General features: G+C 37.0%; 1 protein-coding gene across 2 annotated transcripts in view; it reads left to right on the forward strand.

Moving 5' to 3' along the window:
- Positions 1–12,564, forward strand: part of PTN (pleiotrophin) — a 97,718-nt gene extending 85,154 nt beyond the window's left edge. The window contains exon 5 of one of the 2 annotated variants that reach the window (XM_079150149.1): positions 11,760–12,564. In XM_079150149.1, coding sequence (XP_079006275.1) covers positions 11,760–11,812 — 53 coding nt within the window. In that variant the 3' untranslated portion in view covers positions 11,813–12,564. Of the gene's footprint in view, positions 1–11,756 lie in introns of both variants that reach the window. The other variant, XM_079150148.1, reaches the window with a different exon arrangement.
- The last annotated feature ends 642 nt before the right edge of the window (positions 12,565–13,206 follow it).

Consider the following 13,206-nt stretch of genomic DNA (forward strand, 5'->3'; position numbering starts at 1 on the left):
TCTACTTTCATCTCCCTGGGTAAATTCCATGCTTAGAGGCTCATTAGCTGTGCACACAGAAAACAGCCATACAATAATTAGTGTTAAGTAACCAGTGTAATAGAACAATGTTCACACTAATTACTTACTGAGCTGAGGACTTGATTTTTTTCCCTCTCCCTGAGACTTTTGCATTTTTCCTTTCTGACTTCTGAATGGAGAATTTCTTCTGGTGTTTTAAATTATAGCTATCGTCATTTACTAAGCATCATTCAAGCAGTTTCTATTCACTGAATATTTATGATACAGCAGCATCATGCTAAGCCCTTAATCCTCATAGCTGCCCCAAACAGTTTTATTTAGATTTTAGCATCTAGGACACTAAGATTCCAACTTGCACAAAGTCATCCTGCCACTGAATGGTCAGCCTTGAACTTAAAGATAGGACAGTCCATTTCTAGAGTTCTTTTTGGCTATACCACTGCTTCTTAAACTGAGTACTTCCTGGAACGTGTCCTTTGTATATTAAATAATAATAATAACTTGATTTTGTTTTGATAATAATTATAGACTATTCCTATAGGCATATTTTGGAGTGATTTATGTTTGACTCCTATCAAATAATTCCTGATATGAACATGCCTTTGTATAACAATTGCATTAAAGTCAAAAGACATGTTTTAGTGCTGTATTTTTCAGAGATCATTCACAGGGGTGACATTTCTTGAAAGTAAGAAATATTGGTATAAGTCACCCTGTTCCACTGAGCATCCTCTAACCTAGACCCTAGACTGCATTGTCTTCTCTCTGCTATAAGATTCAGAGACTCTGGTGCTTTGCCAGGATCTGAGGCACTACTACACGAGTAAACAGTGTCATTGGTGAGCACACATCATATACTCCCAGTGACTATACTCAGCTTTGCACGGATGCAAAACTTCCAGGAGCCCACCGGAAATCAAAGCAGACTGGCTGGTGCTTAGTGCGCAAAGACAGGGAAAAGAAAAAAAAAAAAAAAAAAAAAAAGATTTTTCTAGAAGAGTAAACACTTTGTAGAAAAGCTCATCAGAAATTCAGAGGACAAGATGCAGGTAAAATTTTTTCTGATGTCCTGCTGCTCAGGCACATAGGAGGCAAGTCCCAGAGCTATGTAACACAGGTAAATGAATTCACAGCACTCTCCCTTGCAAGGTTATTGAAAATAATTTTCATTCTTCAAAAAATAGAAAGACAGTATTTTCAGATTCTTATTCAGATGCACAAGAATAATAAACTCAGCTTTGAAGACTGCTGTCTACAAAATGTAAAGAAGTGCAGGCAGAGCTCTTCAGAACACCTGCTGCTTCTGTAGACAGAGCATAGAAATGCTCCTGGCTTGGAGTTGGGAGGACAGGCATGGAGATGGGCGAAAAAATTCATACAACTTGCATTTATGAAACCGTCTTTGAGCATAGGGTCCTATATTACGTACTACCACCATCATATATTTAAATTATTTGAAATTTTAAAAGAAATTAAAATTCTGTAGGACAGATAAAAAAAATAATAAACATGTATTTTGTCTCTCTACAGTGAATGAGGAGGCTCCAAAGCACATACAGACATGGGGTAGTCTGTAATCCAATTTGCGGTTTCATGTGCTTGCCAGGATTGCTATAACAAAAACACCATAGGCAGTGTGATCTGCATGGAATAGAAGCGTTTCTTCACAGTTCTGGAACCTGGAAGTATGAGATCAAGGGGTCACAGGTTGGCTTGGCAGTGGCCATCTCCTTGTGTCTTCACTAATGTGTGTGTCTGTTCAAAGTTCCTCTTCTTCTGAGGACACCAGTAATATTGGATTTAGGCTTATCCTAATGATCCATTTTAACTTAATCACCTCTGTCAAGCCTCTGTCTCCAAATATGTTCCCACTGTGAGATATAGGGGTTAGGTCTTGGTGTGTCTTTCAGGGAGGGATTCATTCAGCGCATAACAATTGATTCTGTCACTTTCTGTAAGTTTTTTTTTTTTAGGTCAATACAATCATTTTTTGTAAGAGCATTTGAGTTATACATAGTAGTTGGGTTTATTTTGACAAAGTTGCATGGAAAACAAAGTTCCTGTTCCCCCCTGCTTTACCTCCCCTCCACCTTCCTCCTCTTCTCCTTCCTCTCCTCTACTGCTTGTGTCTATGATTTTTTTGAACCAAAAAGAAATTCCATTTGGAAGCAAATATGGAACAATTTATGGGGCCGTATGTACTGAAATTTCACACGTGATGGAATTCAAAATTTCTTCTTTTTAATAAATCATAATTTTATTTTCCAGTAGCACTGGTCATATTATATTGAAGTAGGTATCAGACATGATAATGGGGAATAAATAAGATGTACTAAATAAGAACTACTTACTGCTGCTTATAATAATACGCTTCATTTCTGACAGAGGCTAGTTGTAATTTTCAATATTTTATAAAAGGACAAATTAAAAGATAATCTTTCCTGTTTTGGCATAAGATGAATCAGTGAGTCTACTTGACCTGAGGAGGTCACTGTCAACAAATATAACTTCTTGAGAGTAGATCACAAATTGAGGAAGGGATAGAAATTTTTTCTGGATAGAAGAAGAGCAAACACCAATTTCTCATCTCTATGTGTGTGTGTGTGTGTGTGTGTGTGTGTGTGTGTGTGTGTGTGTGTGTGTGATGAAAAAAGAGAGAGAGAGAGAGAGAGAGAGGGAGAATAGGTGTAGCTAACATATAAGAATGATGCAAATGTGTTGACTTAAAGATAGTTTACCTTGGTGATTTTCTGCGTGGTGCACACAGTGTAAAGATTTTTCTGCCAACACACCTGAGCATGGCAGGTTTGCCCTCTCCTGCCTTTACTGTCCAAAGTGCCTCCTAAAGAGTTGGAGAAGCCAGTAGATAGCTCTATGGCTTCCCCTAATGACAGGGCAATAGAGAGACAGGAGAGGAAAGAGGCTGAAAACGTTGTACTTGAAGAATCTGGATCATGCAACATTGACTTGACTTTACATTACTTACCATATTTTGTATTGCTATTACTATTGTATTACTATTATTACTTATTATTTATTACTATTATTATTTATTAATTATTATTTACTTACCTTAGTTTACTGATCCTGAATGACTTGCCTTGTAGGAAAACTTGACAAGTTCAGGGACTGACTTTTAGTAATTTTGCTCTACTTGGTTGATGAAATAATTTCCTGTTCCCTTCAGTTAACCTTCAGTTACATCTACATTACTCACCAATGCTCTCGCAGCAGAACTTTCTATTTAGGAATGCAGTTAAGAGCTGAACCATTCCCCCAAGTGTGTAGGAGCAAAGCAGAAGCTCCTGAAAGACTGAGGAGGTTTGCTTCATGTCTGGGCTTGGGTACGTGCTATATTTTATTTACTTATACTTGATAGAAGGCAAGTGTGTTGAATGACAGATAGTTGAGAAGGAGAGGGAGGTGGTGTGGTGATATGGAGAGAAAATGGGTGATATGGAGAGAAAATGGGTGAGGACAATGAGGGCAGGAAAGTGTCAGAATGTGGGGAACACTCTGTGCTGCGTGTGTTCCATGCACGCTCCTAGAAGTTAATGAAGCAAGTGGTCCTACAACACAAGAAATCAAAGAAGACTCAAAATTACTACACAGATATTTGACAGACACGTATCTGTGAATAAAATATTAAGTGAATTTTTTAAAAGTCTGTACTTTTGATTTTCAAATAGATTGAAATTTCTTTCTGTATTGTGCCACTTACTAGTTGCTACTCTAATATAAATGGAAATGTTGGGAAATTTTATGAATGGTGCCCTGTTAGGAAGCCCAGTCAACTAGCTCCTGGACTCTGAGTGGGTCTCCAAGTTGTACATCCATAATTCAACAAGAGTTATTATCAGTTCTGAGGCACAGTTGAGGTGGTACAAAGAATTAGGTATCTCTAAGTAGCTGATTCTTGAGAGCAAGTGAGTTACTTTAATAGGTTCAAGAGGCACCAGAAGGATCTTGGTGATATCCAGGATTTGGGATGTATTTACATTATGATTGTACTGTCTGACAGTGCTTTGGTCTTTTTCTTTCAATGAGTTCTTGTGACTTATTGACAAGGCTCCCAAGGTAAACTCATAATGATCTTTACGACAAACCTCCAGCTGTCCATGTCCACTGGGCCCCTTGACCTCGGAATCTGAAGTATGCATTTGTGAGTACACTGTTGACCATCCATGAAGTATGAATTTTTATCTCTTGAACAAATCTCTTATTTCTAGTCTAATCAATACTCCCTCCCATGACTTTAATGACCAAAGTCACTCAAGTTAGTAGCAAACAGAGGCCGACTGAGTTAAAATGTGGGCTCCCCTCAATCATTTTCTCTCCTAATTTCCCTCTTAGTCTTCTGTGTATACAGCAGACCATCCAAAATAAAGTAATCCAAGCAAAGCCTTTAACTAACATAAGCCTGTTCCAGAATGCTCAGCTCTTCTGCTTCTTGGAAAAGCATCTTACTCAAGTCTTCAAGAGACCTTTAACTGGATGTTATTCACTCCGGGCCCACTTCCAACCCCATTTCTTCCAGAGTCCCCAAATATAGAAAGTGGGAGTAGATGTTTACTTGTGCAAACTGCAAGGCAATTGTATTCCTACAGGACCTCTGAATAGATGGTAAAGAGATGCTGCGTGTTGTTTGGTTCTTTGCCTTTTGAGAACAAGATTGCTGTGATAAGCTCTCACATAAATTGCTAAGAATTTAGATTTGTACTTCCTTCCAGGAAATAAAGTTGCCAGTTCTTATCTAGAACTGTATAAATGTTTGTCTCTTTGATCCAGTAAATTTTTTTTAATAATCTTTACTAAGGCAAAATTCAAATATGTAATGCTGAGTGAGCAAAACTATCATTGAATTATTGTGTACAATATCAAAATGTGGGAGCAATTCAAATGACCTGCTAAAGAAGAAAGGTCGTAGGGGATAGAATGTCACAAAGGGGTAGTTCTTGGTCATGTTTCAAAGTATATGTGATGGAGAATAGATGCAGTTGAATTTTTGGCATAAAAAATGTCCTAACTAACTGTTACTGTGTACCCAATTAAGAAAACATAAATAAAACCCATCATTAAACATATTGAGAAATAATGGATAATTTTTGTTAATAAATGTTTATAAATGTGTTTATTTTAATATAAGCCTGAATTACCTTTCAAACCAGAAATGTAATCAATATTTTTAAAAATATGAAAAAACTCACAGGGGAGAAATTCTTTTCTTTCTTCAAGTTATCACTGATAGGTATTTTTTTCTTTCTAGGAATTCATTCTTCTGGTTGATACTCTAGTTTTTACATCACATGTATCTGGAATGTAGTGGTAAATGAGAAGCAAGAAAAAAGGGCCTCAAAGCCATAAAAACAGCAACCACTGATCCCTGGTTTTTAATATGAATTTATTTACAATTCTGAAATGCTCACATAGGGCTGTCTTAAAATCATTGACTTGCATCGGCTCCATGAGGGCAGAATGTTGTTCTGCTCACCAGTCTCTCCCGGCATCTAGAATTTAGCCTGATGGAGAGTGGAGAGGGCGTGCACATTTGCTAATGAATCAATGGAAATGTTTCTGGACAGCAGTGGTCAGTTGAGATCTCCAAGGTCTTAATCTTACATAAAACTCCCAGTGGCCCTTTGAAGAAGATACAGGTTTTATTATCCCCAGGTTATAGGAAACAGATGCAAAATGTTTGGTTTCCCTCAAATCAGAGCTGGTAAGTGTCAGATATTGATTAGAACTAATTCTTTTGGTTAAGACTTGGTTCTCAGTATGATCCTAGCAACATTTCATGGCTTCCCCATTGCCTCACGAGCCACAAGGTCACTGTGCGTTTATTACTTCATTGTTCATCAAGATTTTTTTTTTCTGTTTAAAACTGAAAATACATGGACGCAGAATTTATTGTGAAATAGTGCATATTCTTCCTCTTTCTCCTCACTTCCTTTCTTCTTTCCTATCAATAGTTATTATACATTAAAAGAATGTCTTTGGTGAAATTTTGAGTTTTCTGGAGAACACAGTAAAAATGGGACTTCAGATTCTGTGATCCATAGCAATAGGAAGAGTCTGAATCTTTGAGGATTGTTTCTTTGGAAGGCCTTAGGACTTCCTCAACACTTTCAAATATATCTTAAAACTACTTGTTTCTATTCAAGCAGCACAAGATTTGACAGTCCTGCCTTCCTATCTCATGTCTATATCTCAGTTATCGTGCACTTTACCTTCCTTCAGTGCAGAACTGGCTAATGAAAGGGCAGAGGCTTGCCAACACAGGAAGTGGGACAGCACCCAGGGCCTTCCTGTGAGTTTCCAGGGCAGCCATGTCCTCATGGGTATCATCCAAGGAGCAGAACAGGTCACTTCTCTGGCAGGTGCCTTTCAGTCACGTTTTGACAATGGCTCATTTCCTTCTTGCTTTTGTGTCTGCCTCACAGCCTCAGTCCAGGTGGGGAAGAGTGTCAGATAGCCTGGGATGTCGTGTAGTGTGTGACCGCAGCTTGGCTCTTGTTCAGTGTGACCTAAGGAGCCCTACTGTTTCACATCAGGTTGGTGTCCTGCTGCTCTGAATATCTTGCAGAGTGGCCACCACCACTACAAGACCACATTGTAAAGTACTTGGGTTTATCCGTTACAGCCCTGCTCTAGGCCAATTCATGACCTTCTTGGTCACAGTACACATTTCTCACTATTATCTGGAATGACTACTAAAATGGAACCTTAGTTTTTCCTACTGAATTAATTCAGGCTTCTACTTTAAAGACAAGAAAAAGTCATAAGAAATTTGGATAAATTTCATGCCTGTCTGTCTATAATTTCCTTCCTCACAAATATTTATTATTATTTATTTTCTATATCAATAGCTTTTCTTTTTTAGAATTTTTTTATTTGTTCTAATTTGTCATACATGACAGTAGAATGCTCTTACACATTTTGATAGATTGTACATAAATGGAGTGTCATTTCTCATTTTTCTGATTATACATATTGTAGGATCATATCAGTCATGCAGTCATATAAGTACATGAGGTAATAAAGTCTGTTTCACTCTACTATCCTTTCTACTCCCGTACCCCTTCCCCTCCTTTCCCTCCCCTCTATCAAATATTTAGTAACTCTATTCTTCCCTCACCCCACCCCCCGCATTGTGAATTAGCATCTGTGTATCAGAGAAAACATTTAGCCTTTGATTTTTTTGGGTTTGGCTTATTTCACTTAGCATGATATTCTCCAACTCCATCCATTTACCAGCAAATGCCATCATTTCATTCTTCTTTAAAGCTGTACCGCAGTTTCTTCACCCATTCATCTGTTGAAGGGCATCTAGGTTGGTTCCCTATTTTAGCTGTAGTGAGTTGAGCTGCTATAAACATTGATGTGGCTATGTCATTGTAGTATGCTGATTTTAAATCCTTTGAGTCTATACCGTAGAGTGGGATTGCTGGGTTAAATGGTGGTTCCATTCCAAGTTTTCTGAGGAATCTCCATATCACTTTCCATAATGGTTACACCATTTTGCATTCCCACCAGCAATGTATGAGTGTACCTTTTCCCCACATCTTCGCCAACATTTGTTGCTCGTATTCTTGATAATGGCCATTCTGATTAGAGTGAGATGAAATCTTAGATGAAATCAAATCTTAGTTTTTGATTTGCATTTCCCTAGTTGCTAGAGATGTTGAACATTTTTTCATATATTTGTTAATCGATTGTATATCTTCTTCTGTGAAGTGTCTGCTTAGTTCCTTACCCCATTTATTGATTGGGTTATTATTATTATTATTATTATTTTTTTGGTGTTGAGTTTTTTGAGTTCTTTATATATTCTAGAGAGTAATGTTTTATCTGAGGTGAATGTGTTAAGGATTTTCTCCCAATATGTAGGCTTTCTCTTCACATTATTGATTGTTTCTTTTGTTTTTTAGTTTATTTTTAAAGATGTACTAAAACATAGCAAGATTCCAGTTGAATTACACTCCTGGCTTTCCCTAAGAGATACTATTTTTCCATCTAGTGATTAGTTGACACTCTTTATTCCCCATTCAAATGTTCCTTTCTCTAGTCTGTGTGCAGCAAGTATTTCATAAGCACTTATTATGTACCAGGCATTGAGGATATAGGTAGAAAAGACAGAAAGGGCTTCTACCCTTGTTGGAAGTAGAAATGCATATCAATGAATTAGAAATAAAATTAATTGCTCCATTCTAATTTTGGAAAAAGCAATGAGAGGCACAGGATTAGCATCTTCTGGAAAGACTTTCCTGAAGAGGTAAAACTGAACTAAGATCATACAGACAAGTAGGTGTTAGCTATGGAAAGTTGAGATGATGGGAGGAAAAACGTGCAGCCGAGGGAAAGACACAAGGAAGCACCACGATGGAGGTGAGTGAGACTTACTCTTGTCAAATTGCACATTTGTGTATCTCACTGAAGATTCATTCATCAGCTGCTAAGTGCAAGGCACCGTGCCCTGGGCTGGGGTCCAAGAGTGAGTAGAGATTCCACCCCTCATGACTTGTACTTCAGTGGCAATGGCCATCTAGAGGTGTGGGCTGTGGTAGGGAAGTAGAACTTCAAACTCCAACCATGAGCTCAGCAAACTAGAACTAATGTTACAGCTGGCACCTGCAGGGTGGGAGGAGGTGAGAGCAGTGATATAGGTATGGGGTTGACAAAGAGGACTAGGTTTCAAGGTGGAAGACTAGACAGAAAAAAAAAAGAGCCAGGGTTGGCAATAGATATAGGCACGAGTATCAAGACTGAGGTAAAGGGAAGTGATCTGATTGCTTCTGTTTTTTATCCCTTACACTAAAGAGTCAAATCAGGTCTTTGCTAGATCATAGATTTCATATTGTTTGAAATTCTGCGCATATTCTAGGTCAAAATTGAGAAGTTATTAATAAGTTTTTGAGGCCACAGAGACAAGCAATGACAAAGCTCCTTTAGTCTGCCAATTAAATATATATAAAAATTGGAAAAACAGTGGTTTTGATTAGAAGCAATATTACTGACCTGATTTTCCTTATTTGAAAAAATTCAAATACTTTGTTATGTGAGGAATCCAATTGACCTTATTGTAAATGCAGATTCTTCCATCTTGCCACTGGTTTTTACTGAGGATTTCTCATATTTCCATTTCCATGGAGCATAAATTGGATTCCATGTCCAATCAATCAGCATGCTGATGCAATGCTACGATGATGTGCCAACTGTGTTGGAAGAATAAATTGATTGGCACTGTGCAGATTAATTGGGCAAGTAGTTGATTTCCTTGCATTGGGTAAGTTGTTAATTAATGAAGAAAAATGAAATATCAGGCCCAGGTAACTGAGAGGGTGTTTTCTTATCTTTGCAAAGTTGAATTTGGAAAGTGTTTATTGAGATGGAAAACTTACATAACTAGATCAAATAGTGCATTATTTCAAGTTTTATGAAATAAATGTGCACAAAACACCCAATTTGTAAGTCATCCATTAGATTTATGTATAAAATAGAGTATAAAATATGAAAATAGAGTATAAAATAAGAAAAACTCCTGTTTGTATAAATATGTCAAAATATACTCTACTGACATGTATAACTAAAAATAACAAATTTAAAAAAAGAACAACTTTGTAACCCAAAGTCTCCATCTTTTCCACTCAAACTTGGAAAATCCACTGAGAACAGAATACTATAGCACCCATTCTACAAAAATTTCCAAGGGTTCCTCAGTAAGGCATATGAAGAATTTGAGACAAGCAAAACTGGAGTTGGGATCCCAGTTGACATTCTGGATTCCTCCCTGAGGATACCATCTTAATATGCAGCTATTGTCTAAAATGTCAATCAAAGCTAGGAATTATTAAATGTTTAAACACTAAATATTTGTCCAGAAATTAAACAGAATACCTTCTTTGACCTTATGGATATCTTTGAACTTGGAAATTCTGGTCATTTTCACATTCATAGGCTGATGAAAGGGGACATTTATAAAATCAAGCAAAAAGATAGAGAATGAAAGATTAAGTCTCTTCAGTATAGAAATGGGGGAAGCTGAGGATAGGCATGAACAGAATGAATATATTTATGGGCAATAATTAAGCAAGATTTTAGAAACTGCTGACTCAATTGCATATTGGACACCCTTGAAGCCTGAGTAAAGGAAGCTTTGGAAAATTACATTGAACAGAATTACTGTTTTGCCCAGTGTGCAGTGGACTTTGGAAGCTACTTGAAGAGGTGACGTGGAGAATAAATAGGAATGGAAATTTTTCCAGCTCTACATAAGTATGATCTGGGAAGTGTACAAAGTTTCTGATTGGCATCATTTCTTAATCAACAATGTCCTAATTCCTGCTGGCCATTGCTTTTGTCCCCAATATTCCTCTGTTGCCTACCACATTCAGCAACATGCTCAGTCTGTATGTCTTGGTGTTGGTGAAGTATTTTAGTTACACAGAGAAATGTCCCTCTATTCTTATCCCATTGTCAACTCATGATAGCTGTGTACCTGTATTGAGCTACTTGGCCATATTCTGTTCTCAGTGGATTTAGGCAGCCCATTTAATTTGGATATTAATCCTGTGGTTTTTGCCATATGCTATGGCACTATTCATATGCTCACTCAAAAGTGAGTGGTCTGAGACACAAAAATATTAAAGAAGTTTCCCAGAGTCTCACAGTAGCCTGTGATGTGGCCAGAATTTAAACTCTGGCAATCTGACTCCAGATCCTGTACTTAGCTGGTATGAATCGGCCATCAGTATGGACCAAATAGGTGAAGCAGTTCATAAACAACTGGTAATATCTTCAGGCTTGCTAGCTCAGTGATTCAGACCATTCTTGTCTTTGGAACTGAAGTAAATGTGTCCTCCTCCCGACTGCATTCTCTTATTAGAAAAAGAGAGAAGGCAAGAAGTTTGAGTGGAAAAGATGGAGACTTTGGATTAAAAAGTTGTTTTTTTTTAATTTGTTATTTCTAGTTATATATGTCAGTAGAGTATATTTTGACATATTTATACAAACAGGAGTTTTTCTTATTCTAATGAGGATCCCAGTCTTGTGGTTGTATATGATGTGGATTTAAATCTTCACAATTTTACTTATCTAGTTTAACCTAGGTTGGCCTCTTCTGCTAGCCTAAGATTAGGAACTCCTTCAGGGAAGTACCAGACAGACTTTGTGTGGTTCATGATTCGTCTTCTCTATGTAAATTGGTTGCTGAATATGTAAACAGAGACAATATCCAGAGTGTAAGCATTTTGGAATCACTTCGCCTCAGAAAAGAAAGTGCTAATACTCAAACAGTTCCCAGTCAAAGGAATCAGAAAGCTGAGGGGCTAAGGTAAACTCCTGAAGCTTTTCCCTGAGTGGTAGTGACTGGTTAATTCTGAGATAAATACCTGTCTGTTGTGTTTGCTGTCTAAGCAGGAACCCCAAACAATGTTTTGCATACCCAGTGGAGGCGACCAAGAAGATAACAGGCGTTTATAGTTACTCACACCGGAATAGTTTGTGTTCTTCTTGGCTACTCTTAAAAAGCCTGTGTATGTGCGCGCGCACACACACACACACACACACACCAACACCACACATTTTCTTATCAATTTACCAAGAGAACTGCCAAAAGCAAGCAACTTGTCTCTTAATCTTATCTTTTAATACCTGATCAATTATAAGAAAAGTGACTTTCCTCCCTTATGGAGTAGTAGTTTGATGACTTATTTGTCTCTTTCTCTTTTAAATCACAGCAGAATCTAAGAAGAAGAAAAAGGAAGGCAAAAAACAGGAGAAGATGCTGGATTAGATGATTCCACCTTCTGAGGAACAGGAAAAGGACATCAGCAACCAGAATCAGTTAACTATTGCATTTATACCTACTGTAGGCTTTTTATTCAAAAAATATCTATAGCTTAAGTACACAATAGGCAAAATGAAGAGGAAAGAAAATTTTTGTAGTAGCATTTTTTAAATGTATACCATAGTACCACTAGGGGCTTATAATAAAGGACTGTAATCTCATTTAGAAAGTTGACTTATAGTACATGGTAAATGATAGACAATTGAGGTAAGTTTTTTGAAGTTTTGCGATATTTCACATTTATTCTTTTTTTTTTTTTTACAATTTTTTTTTTTTTTTTTTTTTTTTTTGGCAGCAATTTAAATGTTGTGACCATGTAAACTACTTCTCTTGCTAGGTATCTTTTTTTCACCTAGATTTTTTTTTTTTTTTTCCCAATTGAAAAAAATACATACTAAACAAAACAGCAATACAATATAATCACTCTATTTGAGGAAAATACCTTGTTCTCTGCCAATGGATTCTTTTTTAAAAAGTTATTCAGCAATATGAAGGAAGGAGGAAGGAAGAACAGTGTCCTAATGCAATGCTGGTTTTTTTTTTTTTTTAACGAACAGCATTAAAATATGAATTTTTTTCATTTTGGCAGAAACAGCTGTTTTCTTGATGAAATTATTTTTCCATCTGAGGAAAAAAATACTAGAAAAATAAATCAATGTGATGCTGAATAAAAGGTGCTTTTGTGTGCAATAATTTGATTTTGTGGTTCTCCTTCTTTTGTCACCTATTCTCTATAGTGCAACTTCAGTGAGAATTTATTGTTCAACTTTGTTTCGTCACTATGAGCACAAATGTGACACATGTTTTTGTCTTGTTTATGGTACTTCCTACATTTCTAAATCAAAAATCAAAGAACAGAAATATTCCAAAATCCAAAATTTTTTGACCACAAACCTGACACCACACCTGGAAATTTCTACCCCTGACTTCATATGACATGTTGTTGTCAAAATGCAGGTGCACGAATAATATTGCACAGAATTAACCTCCAGCCTGTGCATACAGTGCATATGAAACATAAGTAAGTGGGAGGTGGGCCCCCTCCCCAAGCTGCTCCTCCACCATCATTTAGCCAAACAGCCAGTGAACCAGGAATGAGTGAAGTTTAACTAGAACAAAATTTCCCGTGGGAATAACAATCTTGCAAATATTCCAAAATCCCAAAATATTTGAAATCCAAAACACTGCTTGTCTAAAGCATTTCAGAAAAGGGAGACTCAACCTGTTTCAGTAACTAGAAGGTTCCACTGGTGTACAGAGGTCAACAAAAATCAAAGGAGTCTAGGAAAGTGGAACAGAAAAAGGTTCTTATATAAAGTTTGAGCCAGCACAGTACAAAT

Source organism: Sciurus vulgaris (assembly GCF_902686455.1).
Source record: "Sciurus vulgaris genome assembly, chromosome: 8".
Taxonomy (NCBI): Eukaryota; Metazoa; Chordata; class Mammalia; order Rodentia; family Sciuridae; genus Sciurus; species Sciurus vulgaris.